General features: G+C 41.7%; 1 protein-coding gene across 1 annotated transcript; it reads left to right on the top strand.

Annotated features, from left to right (window-relative positions):
- The first annotated feature begins 1,311 nt into the window (after positions 1–1,311).
- Positions 1,312–20,698, top strand: LOC124997129 (endoplasmic reticulum metallopeptidase 1). The gene is made up of 15 exons (XM_047570730.1): positions 1,312–1,818; positions 4,690–4,994; positions 7,643–7,770; positions 7,878–7,983; positions 8,279–8,425; positions 9,735–9,827; positions 11,481–11,693; positions 11,815–12,035; positions 13,358–13,532; positions 13,824–14,014; positions 14,263–14,415; positions 14,539–14,741; positions 14,838–14,953; positions 15,139–15,302; positions 16,276–20,698. Exons 1-15 carry the CDS (start codon positions 1,544–1,546, stop codon positions 16,450–16,452), a joined length of 2,667 nt encoding a protein of 888 aa, XP_047426686.1. The 5' UTR covers positions 1,312–1,543; the 3' UTR covers positions 16,453–20,698.
- Positions 20,699–20,752: the final 54 nt, after the last annotated feature.

Genomic DNA, 20,752 nt, shown 5'->3' on the forward strand with positions numbered 1-20,752 from the left:
CATTCTCAGCAGCCTGTAATGTCCAGTCTTGAAAAAAACTACACAGAGTACACAGATTTAAGAACGATTTTTAAAATTCAATAACAGGAAAGACCTGTATAAAAAGCACACTTTGTATGCTGTTACCACACAACCAGTCCACAACCTTGATCTTGTGCCTTTTCCAAGCAACAGATTAAACACTCAACATTATATCTTTATAATGGCTTGTGTTTCTTTGTAGACTCTTCAGAGGTCATTATACTTTGAACGGGTGAACAAAATCCGGGGAAAAAATCTGGCCAAAGCCAGAAGTAGAGATATCTCAAGGACGTTTAAGTACAATACCACTTCCTTGAACCATAAAAATACAATGGTGTATACGTCAACTCTACTGCAAACTGAGGCACTACAGTGGATGTAATCTATATATTTTGAGTGAATTATTTACAAGCTTTCATGCAACATTATCGTCTCCTTTATTAGTATCTGTTAGTGACAATAATAAACCATACTCTCTCCGATTACATTATTTGGGGAAGTATTGATATTGATCATATTTTTTGTTTTGTTTTACTGTAATTATAAAGAGTTATGCATATGTTTTTTGTCCAATATGGCACAGGTAGTTTTACTCATTATAAGAACAGAATGCTTATTTTAACTATGTTTATGTTAAACGAATAGTTTGACACTTTTAAAAAATACTCCTTCACTTTCTTCCATATAACTGAGTATGATCTGGACCTGATCTGTGCCTCCACAGATACATGAGTAAAAGCTAGGCAGCAGCTGGTTAGTTTAGTACCAAGAGTGGATACAAGGTGAAACACCACCAATAATTTATAATCACAATAATTAATGTTGTGAGCATTTTTGTTTTATTTTGAACATTCTAAGGACAACTTTAAAAAGGGACTGATGAAATTAATACACAGTCAAACTATTTCTTATCTTATTATCTTCAAACACAACCAGGCCAAGTGTTTCCTCCCAGTCTTTGATAGATAAACAAATGTAGGTCAATAAAGATATGCCACCAAGACCAGAAATATAAGATTAGATCTACCCTTTGCACCAACACCCCCCAGGCTCCCCCGCTACACACACACACACACACACACACACACACACACACACACACACACACGTTTAAACCACATTTTTTGTCATGTCACATTGTTATAGACAACATTTTAAATCAACAACAACAAAAATCAGTTATTTTCTTCATCTTTTTTTTTTATCTAAAATGTGGAGTGGTGGAGCACCCCTAAAATGGGCTAGACACGCCTATATTTTATTAAAAGTTTCAATAATATCTGCCATATATGCAACTTAATCAGACTTTTTAATCAATGTATTATGCGTCATCTCTTCCTCTGCCTCGCTGTCGAGACGCATTTCGCCTTTTCCTCTCGCTTCGCGTTTGTCCCTCGGTGGGATCCGTAGGTCGTCCGGGAAAAAAAAAAAGAAGAAGAAAAAAAAAAAAGAAAAAGGCAACGGCCGAGAGCGAGACGGCTGCTGCTGGTGCTGCTGCTGCTGATGTACCGCTGGCTCAAAAATGGAGAGCGACACCACTGTCCGAAGAATAAAATCCTTCGGGACACAACATTATGCTGCTCAAAACAACGACAGACCCCAGGGCCAATGCGGGGATAACGGCTACAACGGTGACCCGAAGAGGAAGCCTGAAGTGAGCCTCTACTTGCTGCGGGAAGGGCTGGCGGCTTCCCTGGTCTCTGTGTTTATTTTGGTGCTATGGGGACTCGTTCATTTATCGTTGCAGCAGCTTGTCATTGGGAAGCCGACCGGCGAGTTCAATGCAGTTAGAGCTAGGTGAGTTTTCTGCTTATTATAATACCCCCTTTTTGACATATATACTGGCTTTTAGAGTCAAAGCAACAGAGCTCCCGGTAACCTTTCCTCTAGTTTGTCAACAGACCTGCCTAGAAACCACTACCGGATCTCTCTTCCGCTTTCCCGCTACCTGTACTTCCAAGTGACAGGTGTTTCTGCCGTTTAACCGTTAGTTTTGAACAATGGGACAGGTACATGCGAGCTTCATGTTTCCGTAAGCCTCTTAAAAATGACCACAGAGGTGCACCAACATAAAAGGTATCCATGAAGTCAGAATTGAACTTGTAAGATGCTCAAACGCTACACTGCTTTTCTAGGTAAGCTAACATATGTTAATCTCTGTGACACATTTACACAAAAAAGTAATTGACATGCCACACTGAAAGGTGAAACAGGCAGGAAAATGCAGCATAAAACATTGAAACACAAGTTAAAAACACAGTTAGATTTTTACAATTAAACCGATACCTACAAATAGGTGAACACTAATTGAAGTTATTTTATGAATATAAAATTGCAGCGTCCTCCCTTTTAATGCAAGGAAAACTCCAATTTTAAGATGTCAGCTCTGGGAACTTGACCAAATTAATGAAAACAATCGTGAGTAGCTGCCTTGCTTTGCCAGGAATGATTCAGTGCAATAGCTTCAGTCTATTTTTTATTTTTTTTATTTCACTTTTAGAAGTAGGGATGGGTGGGGGATTAGTGCACTGAGTCTGAGGTCAGCAGGGCTGTGGTTGAGCTGCCGGAAGTGCTGGGCAGTGGGATTTACCATCATTTGGCTGCTTGCTCCATAAATTGCGCGAGACAGGCTGCATTTGAACTGATTAAGACTCTGAGCTTCTTTGGTCACAAGTGTGGCTTTCAGGATTATGTGGGCTGCAAATCCAGACATGAATTATAACCATGAAACAGTCTCTTGGATGCTGCTTTAAAAAGTGGGCGAAAGTCGCATTATCATCTCAACTAATGTACAGCGTGTCTAAAGTTAACTTTGTTTCTGGTAGCTGTAAGCATCAGTTTCCATTGCGGCACTTTTGCTGGTATGGACAGTGTACGCACCAACTTATATCTATTGGATGTCTGGAGCTGAAAAACCACAAACAATTATAGTCTGTTTCCCTTATGGGAGCCTGTGTAGTGACAAGACAGAGAGATTATATCTCAGCATATTTTTTTAACAAAGATAGGTTTCATCCTGTTTGTGTCTACAGTTTATTAGCATTGTTTTTAATTTTATTTTTCGGAAACCTGTCTCTGCAGTCTTTGTCTGACATTTCAATCTATATTCTCACCAGTTTATCTCGACGCAAACATCACCAGTCTTTTAATGTCACTTCAAATACTTCTTTAATCAATTCATTGTTTGGTGCTCAAAAGACTACTGTTTCTAAGATACGTTCTTTGTTAAAATTGTTTGTTTGGTCTCGTCACACAGTGATGGACACATATTCAGTCACAGAAAACAAAGAGAAACCTGTGAATTTTCATCCTTAAGTGTTACATAAGCAGAAATTCCTTCACTTAAAGTGATAAACATTGTCTTTTCTGAGCTACTTCGACTCCATGTTTGAACATTGTTACCCATGGAAAATCTTGTTTAAACATACAGTGAGTGGGTTTGCACAAATATTTTATAAATCAACATAGTCAGAACTTGATTCATTGTCTGACACATAATGGAAAACATTTTTGAATTGTTTGGCGCGCACGCACGCACACATGCATGTACGCATGCACACAGTCTTGTCAGGAAGTGCTTTCAACCTAGTTTTAAAACCTCAAGTTGTTTTTTTTTAACCACACATACATTGTTGCTTAAAGGTTTTTGTTTCCTTTATGATGTTCATAATTTCTCCATAAAATGACTCAAAACATCCTGAAATGTGCCAGTATTGCATATCTGTGAATGTGAACTCTTGTTTCCCGTATCTGGTGTGATACATTGACCCTTATGCAGCTATAACAGCAATTTCAATATGCATTTCCGTAACTGCTCATAAGCTGTCTGTAGGATTAAAGTCAGGACACCGATTTAGCCTTGTGTAGAACGACTTGTGTGCTTGGGGTCTTGCTGCATGATCCAGTTTCTCTGAAGACAGATGTCTTGACATTGTCTTTTAGAAACCGCTGGTACAATCCAAAGTTTATCGGTCCATTTATGGTAATGCTTCTCATTAACGCCAACTAATTCTACTTTGCTTTCAACTGTCCACAAAACATTTTCCCAGTAGTCTTCTGGCCTGTCCACATGTTGTCCAGCAAACTGAGCAGCAGAATTGTCCTTTTTGGAAGGGTTTTTGTCGTTGCCACCTCCATCACACCGTGGTTGTTAAGAGTTCTAGTGTTGATAATGCATTCATGGGAAGTTACCCTGGGCTCTTTTGTTTCCTCTGGGGCTTTTATGCAGACTGCTTTTGGACTCATCTTTGTTGGGCAGCCACTCCTGTGGAGGGTAAAATAAATCTCCATTTGTCTTGTCTGTGGATTTGTGGATTTCAGACCTTTTAGAGATGGTTTTGTAACCTTTTCCAGCCAGAGGACCAACAACAACTCTTTTTCTGAGGTCCTCAGAAAATTCCTTTGACACAAAAATTAAAAAACGAACGCGACATTGAAGTCACTTGAGTTGCATTACATGGATTGGAAACACTCCTAAACAACTTTAATTTAACATTGAAATCAACTTGTAATTCTAGAGGCACACTTACTTTTGCACCTATATAATATATATAATATTGGCTCATTTAAAGAAATCTGTTGAGGCGCTAAAACTCGTGGTACTGTACATGCATTTACCACAGTACTCATTTTATCTCTTGTTGTGTCTTCCATCACCTCACAATCTAGACAGCACTTGGAGAGGATCACCAGCGTGGGCCCGCGGCCAGTGGGCAGCCAGGAGAACGAGGTCCTGACGGTGGGCTACCTGTTAGAGCAGATCGAGAACATCCGACTCCAGACGGCAGCAGGCCCCCATCAGCTCACTGTGGACGTGCAGCGTCCAACGGGCTCCTTCTCCATTGACTTTCTCGGAGGCTTCACCAGCTACTATGATCACGTCACTAACATTGCCGTCAGGGTGGAGCCCAAAGGCGGCGCGCAACACCTCATGCTCGCAAACTGCCACTTTGACACTGTGGCCAACAGCCCAGGTATATAAATATTTGTTCTTTCACGAGAAGATTTACACCTTAACCGAGACTTTGAAAGGGGCTGAACTATTTTTCAGATTTAATGATAAAACTTGGTAGGTGGCTGCTTGCATGCAGGTACATGCGTAAAATACCCATGGGCCAGATTTGACCTGACTTTCAAATGTCATTCTTTGACCAAACGAAACACGCTGTTCATTTGGGAAATAACCCCTGCGAAGTTTAATAAATCAGTCCTCTTAAATCAGCGTTGTAAAACCTTGAATGTCATTTTTAGACGTCCACGACCGTGGACGGCAATATCTCACAAACCTTCATTGGAGTCAAAGATAAAACGATTAGATTCCAGTCAAATGTCAAGGTCGCCGTCACCTCAACGGACCCATTATCAGCCATACCTCAAGAAGCCTGACGCTAATAATAATAATAAAATTTTGCACAAAAGTCTAATATATATTCACTTCCTCTCCCTGAATGACGACGAGGACGGACGGCCCTGTTCCTCTGGTCATTGTGCTGACACTGGGCTTCAGGAGGCTGTCGTTGCACCATGTGATGAAGCTCTCTGTCAGAATCTTTGGTATTTCTCTTTAAAAAAAAAAAAAAAAAAAAAAAAGTTCAGTTCAGAGGTACCGTTCTTTTTACAGAAAGATGCACTTTAATCAAACTCTACTCTCATATTTTATAAAGGTTTGTAAATAAACTGCAACTTGATTGGCTGGTGGAGACATACAGCCACAGAGTGGAAACTCTAGTTTATACTGTAAACCTGTGATGCAGAGTCTGTGCACTTTCACTTTGGATTTGTTTATTATCGAGACAAATCTTTTGTAGACGTGTCACTTTAAAAAAAGGAAAGGACTTTCTTGTATTTTCACGATGGTTTTCGTATATTTCTGTGAGTCAATTGGGTCCAGACTGCATCTTCTACTAAAATTGATTGTGAAATGTTGTAAAGACAGTTTAGTTTAGTTCCCAGAGGGTTTTTTTTTCTTTCTTTCTTTCTTTTTTTTTTGTCAGAAATCCTGAAACGTTGATCCTCATAACATGTGCAGGCCAGCAAGGCTTTTGTGATAATAATCCCCCACCAAATTTTAATGGCTGTAGCAAGCCAATCCAGAACACTTCAGTCCTTCTTTTCGTTTGTGACAAAAGCATGTACGCAGAGCATTGTACAATATCCAGTCTACTCAGAAATAGAACGAGTCAATTCAATGTTATTATTAGTGCCGTCAGGAACAATCCAGATCGTGTAAAGATGCTTTACAGACGCCGGAGCCTGAAACCCTCTGGGCAACAACTAGGAGGAAACTCCCCTTTAACAGGAAGGAACTTTTAGCAGAAATCAGGTAATATTGAGGAACATGTTTGCTTTAAAAGCGGGAGGAGGGACAGAAGAGAGCAGCAAAAGGGCGCAGATTAATTCATATATGCATCTGCGTAAAGAATACATGCAGCATATTCACATGATGCAAACAAAAGTACATGATACAAGGTGATGCATAAAACAATGAATAGAGAACGCATTCAATGTATTAGTTGTGGTAAAGTTACTGTCAAGAGAGTAATGCTCAGAAGGCTGTGCATGTACTGAGTACCAAAAGCAGATTGGAGAAGTATACTTCATCGCTATGTAGGAATAGATAACTGCAAGCAAGCTATTAGATTGTTACCACACTGGAGTGTGCAGTCATCACTGTGTCTGGCTTTAATTCACGATCGTTTTTAACTCCACGCCCATGAGCCTGTGCAGAGACACACACACGCATAAACGCACGTTTTCCCAACACAACTCTAACCGGTAAAAGGAAATAGGTCCAAAAGGTGTGGACCAGGAAGAGTTGCACAGACATTTTCATGTGCACTGCTACTCGCCAAGCCTTTGATTCGGTGGAATTCTAAATATTTGTTCATGTGAAAAATAATAATGGAGAAAGAATTGAGCCATGCTGTGCAATAGTCCTCGTAGGGTGAACGTACTGTATTTGGAGTCAGTTCTTTAGCTCCAAAACATACACCCAAAGCTGAACTTCTTGGCCTCTCATGATGCATTACATTACTTCAAACTGTTTCAGAGCTTCTTGGGAACAAGGATTAATAAGTTGCTGATTTAAGTGGCAGGGACATGAACATGAATGGTACCCAGACAGACAATGAACCAATCCCTACCCCAATCTCATGAGCGCAGTTGGTCTAGAAAGCTGGAGCACATGATGTCTCGGTTTGGTTCTGATCTTTGGGTCATTTTGTCCTTTTTTTCACATATATTCTCTGCAAAATTTGTCCCTCCCTGCTAGTTTGTCTAATCTTACTGCGTCACATGCTCTGATCACACGCTCTTTTGTTCTGTCTGTTTCTTTGTGCTCTCTCCATCGTACGAGCAGTGGGAGCTGAGCTTTTCAACCAGCTTGTTGCATTCTTCACATGTTTCCTCATTGAGCCTACACCCTTCATTCTTATGTCTTTGTACTGATGTGCTTACCGTTAGTTATCAGCTCTACCATCTATGTTTTTATCTCACAATGCTCCACCAGCTAAGATTAGTGATATAGACGTGCACTTGTGCAGCTCTGTGTGTATAAAACCCATCAGTGCTAAGCTTAGTTTTTGGTATTCTTAACACACATGCACTGGTTTCCTTACGTTAGGTGCCAGTGATGACGCAGTGAGTTGTGCAGTGATGTTGGAAGTCCTCCATTCTCTAGCCAACCAGTCCACTCCTCTTCACCACGGAGTTATCTTCCTTTTTAATGGGGCAGAGGAAAACATACTGCAGGTAGGAAGGAAGTAAGCTGTGTGTGCGTTAGACAGGCTTGACCACAGCAAGTTTTTTTTGTTTCATTCTCACGTTGTCTTCTCGTCTCTCTATTTTCTCTCCATCAGGCCAGTCACGGTTTTATTACGCAGCATCCCTGGGCCAAACAGGTGCGGGCCTTTATTAACTTGGAGGCCGCAGGTGTCGGGGGCAAGGAGGTCGTCTTCCAGACAGGTGCGGTGCTGCTCACGTTTGATTAAGTGTCCTGCTTTGTTGGCATGCTATACTTACACATGCTCTTTTTTTGTAACTTTGCAAGAACTGCAGGGCAGTATTTCCCTATTTCTGTGGTGAACTTGAGACATTATCACTGTCCGCGGTCACCGTAAGGGTTTGTAGTGTGCAACTACAGTGTCTGCCTCTGTGCCCTCGTTACCAAACTATCAGGAAGTAGTTACGGCAGCGGAGGCGAGGGATACAAACCCACCGATAATATATCTTTGCTTACGCTGTTTCTGCTTTCTTAAAGGTCCAGAGAACCCGTGGCTGGTCCAGGCATATGTTCATGCAGCCAAACACCCCTTTGCATCTGTGGTCGGCCAGGAGGTCTTTCAGAGTGGCATCATCCCATCTGACACTGACTTCCGCATATATAGGGACTTTGGTAACATCCCAGGTAAAAACAGTTCTTCAAGCACAAGAATTATTAATGGATTATTGAGCTTTTCTGTAATCCATCTATCAGTTTTCATACACTTTTCCATAGTCGCAGTAGCAACAGGGTAATTGCGGTATCCCGAACCAGACGAGAGCCCTCTTTCTAGAAACTTTTTCTAATTCATTATGAAGTATCCTAAGGCATTTCCGAGCCAGATGCGATATTTAATTCGCCCACTGAATTCTGGGTCAAACCCAGGGTCTCCTCCCAGCTGACCATGTCTGGTAAGACATGTCTACAATGGTGGGAAAGAGTTTTCGGACCCATGCATTTTGCATTAAAAATCACTCTTAGGTCTTCAAGTTCAATTTCTTTTAGTACAGTCACAGACAAAATATTAAGCAAATCCTAAAACAGCCATTAAATCTGAAAATTGATTGGTTCCATAAAAATACACGAGAAATTTTGAGTGTTGAGTCATTTCGGTTCCGGCGATCCACTAATGAAGGCCATGCTTTTTATCAAAAGACACATTTTTCTGCTGCTGTGCTTCCTGTCTATATAAAGCCAGGACATTTGAAAGTTCTTTCGAGACAAAAATGGCTGAAACAAGGAACCTAATGCAGAAAGGGTACAGATGTTTCAACAAGATAATGCCCCGTGCCACACATCCAGGGCCGGTAGAACTTGGCTGCAGGAGCACAGTATCCAGGTCTTAGAGTGGCCAGTTCAATCCCTGGACATGAACCCAGCTGAAAATCTGTGGTGGATTATCAAAAGGTGTGTTTCAAAGCGCAAACCAAAGAATTTAGAAAAATTAAAAGTAGTAATTTAAGAAGAATGGGACAAGATCACCCCTCAACAGTGTGTAAAGTATTAAGGGTAAACTAAAGCCTTTTTTCCACCACTGTATTTGCTAAATTCAAGTGCACTGTGACCAGGAGGCATCCCCACAGGCCCAAACCACCTCCTCAGATGGCCCCTTTACACATAAAGTAACAGCATCTGTGCTCCTAGCTACTCCAGATGTTTTTTTTTTTTTTTTTTAAGGCTGAACCCTGTCACCTTTTTGGAAAAAAACTCTTTGAAAACACTTGTATCCATCATCAATTTATCTCTGTTCACAACCACAGGTGAGCGTTGTGGCATCGACAGTCTGTTAAACTGAAATCTTTGGCTCTTATGGCTCAGTTCGCTTTTCATGACAACAATCTGGTACTCGGTCTACACTACTTAGATATAGACATAGATAGATATACAAAACAAACATTTACTACATATTTGATGTTTAATTGTGTTCTGTGTCTGTCTGTATTTTTCCTTCCAGGCATTGATCTGGCGTTCATTGAAAACGGTTTCATCTACCACACCAAATATGACACGGCTGACAGGATCCTGACAGACTCGATACAGAGAGCCGGTACACAGCCAACTGCACTCGCATACATTTACGCTTACATGTGTCACATAGAATAGTGATTGTAAACCACAGTTGATAAACCACAGCACCATTCTTCTGTCGCAGACAAAAATAGTACATTTGTGTTTTATCCTCCTGCCCGGTCAGCAGTCCCCTGGCCTTATTAGTTCCTCTAGAAATGCGCACATGCACAGTAGTCACATACTGTTGACCTCATTTACCTCCAGCGTCTGTGTTGATGAATATATTTTGCTTTACTTAGCAAAGAATCCGGTCAGTCAGCACTAAAATCCAGAGACAGTTGGCATCTTTCCTCTCTCCCTCAGCAGCTACTGGACATCTCGATTCTCTTCTTCTGTGCGCAGCAACTCGCCATAAAAGGCATGAATTATTAGAGAGAGAAAGTGAGATTTCAGAGGGAGGTAGAAGGTATTTTTAGTCTGTGAAGAAGAAGAAGGCAACACAGTTTTGTAAGGTGGAGAGTAAGAGACAGCACAGAAGAAGAAGATGCTCTAGTAGCTGTTTTTTTTTTGGTGGTGAACACAGCACTTTTTTTGTCCTACTCCTGACAATGTGGACAAAGTGGAGCAAGCTGCGAGACTTTGTCCAAGTAGCAAAAGTAGCAATGCTTGAATGTAGCCCATCTCAAAAAACAGAATAGAATCCATATGAAAACTATTACATATAACTTCTTTAAACCCATCTTATAACTCTTAGCAGGTTTGCCTGTGTCAATATGAAATTCAGAAAGGGAAACTGTGGTAAAATCACAAGCAGTGAACCTTACAGGAACAAGTACACTCTCGTGTTTACACTTTCTGGCCACAGTGAGCCTACCAGGCGGAAGAACAATGGAGCTTTGTCTGGCCCGTTCATTTTGGGTGTGTGTGTGTGTGCGCCGTCAACTGTGCAGACATAGAGGCGTACAGTAATACAGAGAGCTGCACAGATAAAAGAAACTTGCAGCAGCGCGCACAATCACATCTTACTTAGCCTTCACATAACCAGATTTCTGATCTGTATTCAATTCCATGATTGGAAAGTCCTCAGTGACCCCTAAACTGTTGCGTAACCGCGAGTTGCAATAAATTAGACGCGTTGTCACACACCAGTACGCCACCGTACTCTCTTGCGCCCACTACTGTTTGTAATGTGAATCACACCACTTGTTTCTGCCGCTCACACAGTTCATCCTGCTCATGCGTACGCCCTTACGCGCCCTGTATAGTTTATATATGTGAGACCATTGGTATGAGAAGAACAGTTAATTTAATGGGTGCCAGTATTTTTTTGTCTGTGTGGGAGAGTTTCGTAATTGTAGCAGATCAGGAGGCTGATGATTGCGAGAGAAAGTACATCCGTAATCCTCATGCATTCATTTAATCCGAAATTTAATCTAATTTAATCCGACATTTAATTTAATTTGGAAATTAAAGAATTAATAGAGATTGCATGGCCCTTTTTGCTCATATGATAGTGAAGTCATTGCTTTCATATTCAGTCACACAGACTGTTTACTTCCTCTGATTGTGGGTTTACAGATATAACAAATAAAAACTTTTTGTCTACCAGCTAGTCAGGGCTAGAATAAGCGTCCGTTTAACATTTCAGCGTTGAATCCCTTTTGAGTTCACTCTCACTTCTTATTTATAGGTGACAACATCCTGGGAGTGCTGAAGTACCTGGCAATGTCAGAGAAGCTGGCCGATTCCTCGGAGTATCGTCACGGCAACATGGTGTTTTTTGACCTGTTGGGGGTCGTTGTAGTGGCTTACCCAGCCCGTGTTGGCACCATCCTCAACTACATGGTGGCCACAGCCACCTTCCTCTATCTGGCCAAGAAAGCTTCCCTGCCCGGCAACAGGGGTAGGTCCCTGCACTGGATATATGTTGTGCGCCATTGTCGTAAATGTAATAAGGTTTAAGACTGTTCATTTTAATCCTCCGGAGGCAACACAGGTGAAAAGTTATAGTGTCTCTCTTAAAGGTGGGCGCTATGTTCGAGAACTGGCCGGCGCCACCTGCGTAGCGCTGCTGAGCTGGTTAATCACCCTCCTGTCGGTGCTGATCGTAGCTCTGCTCGTCACCCTGCTGGGCCGCTCCATGTTTTGGTACAACCATTTCTACGCCTGCATCTGCCTGTACGGAGCCGCGGCCACCGGCAAGATGATCCTCGTCCACACGCTGGCCAAGAACTTGTACTACGGGGTGAGTAATGGGAGTCTTTGATGTGTGAAGTGGTCCGTGAATGTATGGTCACTTTCAAAGGTGCAGCTTCTCTCTGCAGTTGAGTTGAAATACGTGTTCAGTGTGTCGAACGTGAAACTACATTTCTGTCTGGAACAAAACATCTTTTCTCTGGCTTAGTTTTATATCAGCATGATTAAATTATTTCTTGTTTTAATTACTTTTTTATAGTTTGAGGTTAAGAGCCTCATGACTCACATTTGTTGAGGACTACAATAAGTACTAAGCACTACAGAAAGTAGAAAGACAAACTCCTGATCTTCTACAGCGATTACAGAAAAGGAAGCTCTTCGTGTTTGTCTCGATATGAGTGATTAAAAGATTTGTCAGAGAGGCAGTCATCCGTCAATCACATGTGCACACGGGTTTTCCTCATTACTGAGAACCAGCTGACTCCACTCACTGCTTAAGATCCTTGTTGCAGACGTGAACGTCTTGTGGTTTTCCATTTTCGCATGTGTGAATAAAAGCAAAACTCCTCTGAAAAAATTTAGGAACAGATGTTTACAGTTCCCTGGACGTATTGTGCGTTCGACATTTAGTAAATGTAAGTCTCAGTCTGAGGTTTTAACAGACAGTTGATTTTCATTTGAAGCTGCAGTTTACCACAATATGAACTGTAGCTTACCGTGGCCATTTTCCAGAAAGGGCACAGGCTAACCTTTGTCCCAGATTACATAACGCTTAAATGAAACAAAATCTCTATTGAAAGCTCAGAATGTATCTTTGGCCTTATTGTGAATGGTACTTTCATGGTTTGATCGAGTGAACACAAATCATAAGTCCCGGAGGAAGAGAAATAAATATAGAAATAGAATTATCTTCTTTCTTTTTAGTGCTAAAAAAAAGGTAACGCACCAGAATAAAAAGAATAGATGCTTTATTGCTGCTTCTTCTTCTTGTTTTTTTCTACTCTACTACAGAGACAGATTAGTGGTTATTCTGTTTACACTTTATTAAAATATATAACAAGATGCCACCACACACAGATCACAAATGACGTTTAATGAGTCCACATAGATCCATGATTTTCTATTTGACATTTGAGTTAATGCATTAACTGTTTGTTCTATATTCAGATGTTATAAATTGTCAAAATAAAAAAATATTCAAAACGATTAAACATGAATCCATAAATGAAACAGAATGCGGACTGTGGTAATTAAGATGATTTTTATTTTGTCATTTGACTCCTCATCTGTCAAAGACGGCAACACACAGCACAGTACACAGCAAAGTCCGCTCATGCATATTTCACATAATGTTGCGTGTTTTCCACACAGGGAGTCCGTCTGGTGGAGCTGGGGGATCTCTACTTCGACGTGAGCTTGCTGCTGTGGTGCTGCAGCCTGGTGTGGCTGACCCATCAGGGCCTGTGTTCGGCCTACGTACCCATGCTGATGGTAGCTTTCCCCCTGGCCACCAGACTGCTGCTGGCCAAAGAATTTAAACACAGAGGTAAGCACTTCAACCTTAACCACCTCAACCATCATTCTCTATATGCAGTATGGAAATACTACAATCTGGGTCATAAAAAGTTAAAAGAAAGGACTTGTTTTTATGCATGTGGGGTGATTATTAACAGATTCTGGTATAGCCACAGTTAGGTGACTCTTGAAAAAAAAAAACTCTTGAAAAGCTATTGCTAGCTCCTATTAGCATCAGACGAGGCTTCTGAAAATTGCTTACGAGGACATGCAAAAGCCCTGCAGTTCTTAACACTTTTGCCTCAACTAATTTTCCCTCCAGGAGCATCTTTGAAGTACAGCGTGCTCTACCTGTTGGGCCTGGCGTTACCATACGTCCACTTCATGTTCCTCATCTGGGTGGTGTTTGAGATTTTCACACCCATCATGGGCCGCAGCGGTACAGAGATCCCCCCGGAGGTGGTGCTGGCCTCCTTGGTCACCCTGGCAACCATCTTCCTCTCCTCTTTTTTTGTGAGTGTTGCCACATTACGCGCAACAGTGAATAACAAATGTGCACTCTACATTGCAATGTTTTTGAATTAGAAAGTGTGGGCGGCAACAAAAAATATAAATGACTAAAGAACTGAGCTAGAATTTAAGGTTGTGGAAGCAACATGTATTTCATGGATTGTTGGTGGATATTTGACCAAATACTTTTTTATTTGATACGTTAAATACTTTGTTGTAATTTGACTTCATTGCATCTGGGTCTGTCTTAGCTGCATTTCATTTACCTGGTACGGAGCAGTAAGTGGATCCTGACCGGCCTTGGCTCAGTCTTCATCATCATGTTCCTGTTGGTGTCCTCCGGCCTCTTCTTTCCTTATTCAGGCAGCCAGGACAGCCCGCGACCAAAGAGAGTCTTCCTGCAGGTTCAGAGTCACAGCACAAACACAAGCATTGATACTACTATTTTAGAAAAGAAAAGCCTCTACATATTGATGCTGTTTCTCTTCCTGTAATTTAACGGAAATGTTTGAACTTTCTCCTTGCAGCATACAACGCGGACCTTCCACAATCTCCAGGGCCAGGTGGAGAGCCGAGACTCGGGTCTTTGGATAAACAGCTTTGATTTCACGGGAATACAGCACGTCACACCCCACATCCCCGAGATCAACGACAGCGTTCGGACTCACTGCCAAGAGGACCGACCCTTCTGCGGTTACCCGTGGTTCCTGCCTGTGAAATTCCTCAGCAAGTCAGTAAAACAGCCTTATAGCTCATGCTTTGTTTTTTTACACTGTTGGTTACTTTTTATATCAACATGTTTGCCACTTATCTGGTGCGTTTGTAGGAAGAACTGGTACCTCCCTGCTTCAGAAGTGTCTCCGAGTTCTCCGGTGGAGTTCAGCCTGCTGTCCAAAGAGGAGACGAGCTGGGGGACGGTCAAGATGACGTTCAGTGTGAAAGGTCGGGAAGAAGAAGTAGTCATAGAAGTTCACACGTTAGTAATGAAATGAAAGGCCTCAAAGTAAAAAGAGGCTCCTGTTTGTGATCAGAGTAAACTTAAGTAAAGAACATGTTATGGTGAAGTCTTTAGACCTTGATCTCTGTGTGATCGTGCACTTAGTTTTGTCCTGTGTTGTGACATGCAGGCCCCAGCCACATATCTCTGTATCTGATGCCTCACAAGGGGGCCAGCCTCTCCACCTGGTCCTTCGGTGACGGGACGCCTCAGTTCGACCTGAGCGGAGAATATTTTGTCTTCTATTCCCACGGTCTCAACGCCCCTACGTGGACATTCTGGTTTGAAATACAGGTACCGGGCATTCTGTACTTTTTGCACTGATTAACATCAATTGATAGTGTTTTCTTTCTAAGGGTAGTGTACGGTGGCCCTTTAGCTTCTGGCAGCACTATTTTTGAAAATACGTGGGTTAACATGATCAGTAGTATCTTCTAGCTGTTTATCTGCTTACAGATTTTATGCTTAGCCAGTCAATAGCATAAAGACATGTGAGTGGTATCATTGCTCTCATGTAACTCTCAACAGGAAAGCGGATAAGTGTATTTCCCAAAATGTTGATCAATGCTTTTAAGACCGTTGACAGTAAAACACCAGTTACTGTGGTGCGTTTGATGGTCTGAAATTCTTTGCATCAGTACAGGTGCAATCCAGACTCATTCTTTCAGGTTTTCTCTTCCTTCCCGACATGTCTGGACTTCTGCGCACGAACGCTTTAAGGCCTCAGTTATTAATGACTGCAGGAGATTAGCTCCTTCCAGGAGAGACCCAGCAAAAAGCAAAATGTTGCTGCCATGTGAAAACCTTTAAACTCCAGTTTTGGAGATTTATTTAAATTCTTTGAATTGCACTGAAGTAGAGCTGGGTGGTATGACCCAAAAATATATATCACAGAATATTTTTTTTCATGCATAATCATGTGTTCACAACATTTTCTGCTGGTTGAGAGAGGAATTAATGCAGTAGATTGACTAAGGACTGACTATTTTACTGTGATGATAAGTAAATATTGTAGAATAATCCCACACAAGTAGTAAAACAGTGTTAACACTGTCTAGTGATGTGACAATCTGGGGACATTTAGAGCTCAGAGAAAAAAAGAAACTGGGACAATTGCGGTTTCATGTATTTTGACTTATTTAAACATATTTATTCTTACGCTGTGTAATCAAATACACCAGTATGTCTGTATATTATTATTAGTATATTTGGTTCTGATCCTCTCACATATTTTAATTGTTTTTATTTATGTCCTTGTGTCTCTCAGCCTCCCAGAGACCCGGACCCGTCTGGCCCTGAGGGGATGATCTCCGTTGCCATTTCTGCTCACTATTTCTTTGGGGAGGACCAGAGGACTGCTCAGCTGGAGGAAATCCTCCGTAGGTTCCCCACATGGGCTTTTCCCTCTTCTTGGGTCAGTACCTATGACATGTACCGATACTGAGGACGTCACACATCGCAGCGACTGACGCAGAGGAAAGCTGAGGGTCACGAGGGCCCTAGAGAAAAGAGATTTCGAAGGAACAGTACTGAGGACAGGCCCCGACGCCTCTACACTCTGACAGAAATACGCACAAACACTCACACACCAACTCACGCTCCGTTCCAGCCTGCCTGAGAGACCCCCATCACTGTGTCAGTAGGCTTAGTAGCTAACCGAGCAGGAAGACGTGCTGGAGGCGAGCCGACCAGCTAGCTCACAGACCCATGCACCGGCTACCGTGAGGCTCACTCCTGGGTTAGCGAAACGAAGGGGTTACGTTTTTTTCTTTTTCTACTCAATCTTTCGTGCCTTTGCTTTACTCACTTACTTTCTCAGTCCCTTCCTCGATCTCCCTCCCTCTCCTCCCTCTGTTCCTCCTCTCATGCTAACACTCTTCCCGAATGATTAGCATTGAATGGCTACCTCCCCTGCCCTGCTCTCTACTCATCTTCAAACCACTCCGGCCACCGTCAGACTCCGTGCGTCTCCGGCTTCCTCTGCAAAAAAAATAACACCACTACCGCTGTCTGCACTGCGTGTGGTCACGTGAGCCGTTCTGTTTCGACCCCCACCCCGCTCCTCGTCTGAATTCAACTGGAAACTTGGAAAGTCACTTTTCATCGACATGCACTAATAATATTACATGTGGATAATTTATGCATCGATTAATGAGTTAACTGTGAAAATGCTTGTTATCATTCCTTGCTGTCCTGCAGACACAGAGAACTGCTGAAGGAAACCAGCCGAGTCAAATCAAAAATGTCAAGGTGTCCTTAAAGTTCTCCTTAAATGCGGAGGACAATGAAGGGAAACGTTGTCATATCTTAAAGTTTTTGCCTGATACCTTCAGGAGAAGTGCGTCACTTTCATTTCATTTCATTCAATTTATGTGGAATCCAGGGCAGTCTTGTGGTGTGATTTATTATTATTATTATTTTTTTTGTTTTTTTTTTTCCGAGTCTTGCAGGTGACTAGGTGGAAAACCAGCAGTGCAGCTCCACAGTCGTTAACTGCAACAGTGTCAATCACCTTGTTTCACACAGAAGTGAAGCTTATTTATATTTGCTACTACTGTAACAACAATTGTGCTTTTTGTTAAAAAACAAACAGTGCTCCGAGCCGTCTCCAGCAGCACCAGTGAATGTCTTTTGCTTAATAAAGAAAATACTGTCGTAATGATTAGTAAGTGAATCAAAGGAAAACTAATCTGTCGCTATGTGGATGAGTGGTTCATTTAATCATATCTCAAGCTGCTGCTGCCTCCAACTTTTCAGACGTTTCTGCTCCTGTTTGTCACATACGAGTTCAGTTTTGGACTGAAACGACCTCTGAAAACGGATTTAATTCTGGATTGTGCGTTTCTTATCAGCACATCATTTACACTAAATGAAGATGTTTTTCTTTTCTTTTTTTTAAGGATTTTGAAGGATTGTGAAGCTGTGTTGAAAAAAGCAGACTGGGAGCAGCATTAAAGTCTGACTTTAAAATATCATTAAAAAATAAATGTCAACTCCTTTTTTAGATACTATGGTATAGGTGACGTACTACATAGTATATAAAAAACATATCATGGTGTAATGAGTATTTTAATAAGTAAACGGTAATAGGGATAGGGAAGAGTTAGCATGACATAGCATAGCTAGCATCTACGTAGCTGCACTACACAGAGCTAACTTAGCAGCTAATTTGTGTTACTAGAAACTGTAAAACTAGACGCTGGTGCTGCTGGAGACAACCTTTAGTGTAACCCGTGTCCAATTTCACGTGGAGCTGCGTCTTTTCGTCTTAAAAAAAAAAAAAACAAGTGTCGTGACCACGACCCAGTCACCGTGACGAGTTTTACACGCTTCACATTGTTAGCGCGCTGTTACGGCCGGCGCCGCCGCTACCTCCACACGAATCAAACCTTAAGTTACTAAAGCTCTTGGATTGAATGTTATCGTTGGAAAGGGAGATTAGGTCCGTGGGCTTCCTCTGGTTTCAGGGGCTTTTTATTATACGAAGCCGTCTGTGTCCGTACTGTTTTAGATGAGTTGCATATGATTAAGTCCAGGATGACTGGGCCCTCGCCCCCCACCTGCTCATGAGGCAGGTAGTTGCCTGCTGGCTAGTTTGTTCGCCGCCCTTTTACGTTATCAAAGTTTGAATTGGGTTGTTAAACATTGGGAGATGAACTGAGCTTCTTTGTGTTGCGCCAAGTGCGGTGTGATCCGCGTTTGTGTGACGCGAACACGAAGGGAGGCCTTAAAAGTTTTTCGCTTCCAAAGACAAAATGTTTACCGTAGTGGACGTCTCGGTGGTCTTAAAAACTCTCAAGTGCCACGTCGTGCAGCATTTCTATGTGTATTTTGTCCTGGAAGGTTTAAAGCTAAAACAGCTCAGCCTTCGAACAGGTGTGCTCTTTATTCTTTATGCACTGGATGAGGAGGAGGGGAGAAAAAAAGTAAAAGTCACAGATGATTTAAAGAGGATGTAAAGTCCACTCGGTAGCTGCAGTATTTTGGAGCTTTTAATCATGTTGCACGGTCTTCCTCAGCAGACGGACTTTGCTCGGTTGTTGCAGAGGCTCAGCAGACGAGATTAAAAGCACAAAGTTCATTCCTTTGTTTCCGTGGACGAGAATGAACTTTCAGTCTCATCTGTGAAGGAGGAAGGAGGTGTGATGTAGTCGAAGGCTCCCAGTGGACCGACAGATGATTTTCCCGCCTATTTGAAATACCAAGACCATATCTGCTGTAATGAATTTCGATGGTTTGACGTAAAAGCTAAAGTTCAGTGAAACAGGTGGTCAGCAGCGCAACGATTCAACATATTTCTGTTCTTTTCACATGTATTGTGAAGAATTACTTTAAAACAAAACGTCTATGAATTGGTCGAAGGACGATCCAATTGCATGAAGACGACTTTTTTTTTTTTTTTAATTTTCTGTATTGGTTGAAACATGCCCTATAACGAAATCCGAACGGCGTGGTACCAGACTCTGATAAGACTTTGGGCTCGGGATGTAATGTGGATTACCAAAGCATATGTCAGGTGTTTGATTTGCACGCCATGTGGATGCCTGCTGGAAAAATAAAATAAAAGAAATAAATGTAAAATAGTTGGCGTAAAAGTTTTAAAACTTCCCTGATGCTGCTGCTGCAAAAAACAAACAAAAAAAATGCTTCTCCACACCTGCTAGTAACATATCACAACATTAATAGAAGCACTAACAGCTGATCGGGCCTTTCTGCAGCTGGCCAGGTGCATTCTGGGTACTCCATCATCAGGTCACGGTTAATCCTAACAGGGTCGTTGTGTTTTGTTTTCCTCCTGTGAACAGATTAAACTGTGATCAGAGGTAAGCATCTCATCTTTTATGCTTTTGATTTAACGTCTAATGTTGAGGAGCACCTGAAAATAAAGTGAAACATTTGGCCGTGCAGTGCAGTAGAGAGTGTCTAATAGAGAAAAGAAAAAAACATAATTAACTAATGTAAAGTAATATTTTCTAGAGTTTAGAAACAGGAGAAAGGCAGAGAAAGAAGGTTCTTGTTTTTCTTATTTGTTTTTTCATTGTTTTATTGATGAAAACTGAAAAGCACAGGAGGAACTGCTGTAAACGTGGGACGACGTGGGAGAAGCAGGGGGAGAACAGTATTCGACAGGAACGCTGTGAAAAGGCTCATCCTCCACCCTCGGTGCTCCCGCTGTCAGGCTAAATCTGCACCGAGTGCTGCTAGAGAGCTTCAAACACAAACTAGTCAGTAGAGCAAAGTTGAGTTTAAACGTGGCAGAATCTAACGTGCTAATGTGAACTCGGTGCAGCGGCCGGACGACTTTATGTAGGATACACGTCTTAATGTCGAAGGGTGTCCTTCTATTTTCATTTTATACATATATATATATATATTTTTTAAAACCGTGTTTCTTTCTCTTAACTGTTCAGTTTCTGTTCTGAAAGTTAAATGAAGAGGTTTTTAAACTTTAAACTGATCATTTTCTTCTTTTTCTTCGTGATCAAAAGTTTGTCCTTTGAAATTATATTTAGATTTGTTTTTTTTTTAATTTTTACTTGTCAGCTGGACTCGTTGTGATTGGGATTATTGGGGTTGATCTGGTCAACAGGGTATCCGCCTGTCAAATGAATGGGATGATTTTACATTATGCAAAAAGCTTGAATTAATTTAGCACTTGTACAGCGATTAAAAAATGCTTCTTACTACAACGATGCTGCTGCTGCTGTTCGTGTCGTCCTTCATGCACAGAAAACGCACACAAA

Source organism: Mugil cephalus, chromosome 19 (genome assembly GCF_022458985.1).
Source record: "Mugil cephalus isolate CIBA_MC_2020 chromosome 19, CIBA_Mcephalus_1.1, whole genome shotgun sequence".
Taxonomy (NCBI): domain Eukaryota; kingdom Metazoa; phylum Chordata; class Actinopteri; order Mugiliformes; family Mugilidae; genus Mugil; species Mugil cephalus.

Coding starts and splice junctions, on each gene's coding strand:
- LOC124997129 (XM_047570730.1), top strand. CDS start 1,544: ATGGAGAGCGACACCACTGTCCGAAGAATAAAATCCTTCGGGACACAA. Junction 7,984..8,278: donor GGAGGTCGTCTTCCAGACAG/GTGCGGTGCTGC, acceptor GCTTTCTTAAAG/GTCCAGAGAACCCGTGGCTG. Junction 8,426..9,734: donor GGACTTTGGTAACATCCCAG/GTAAAAACAGTT, acceptor TTTTCCTTCCAG/GCATTGATCTGGCGTTCATT.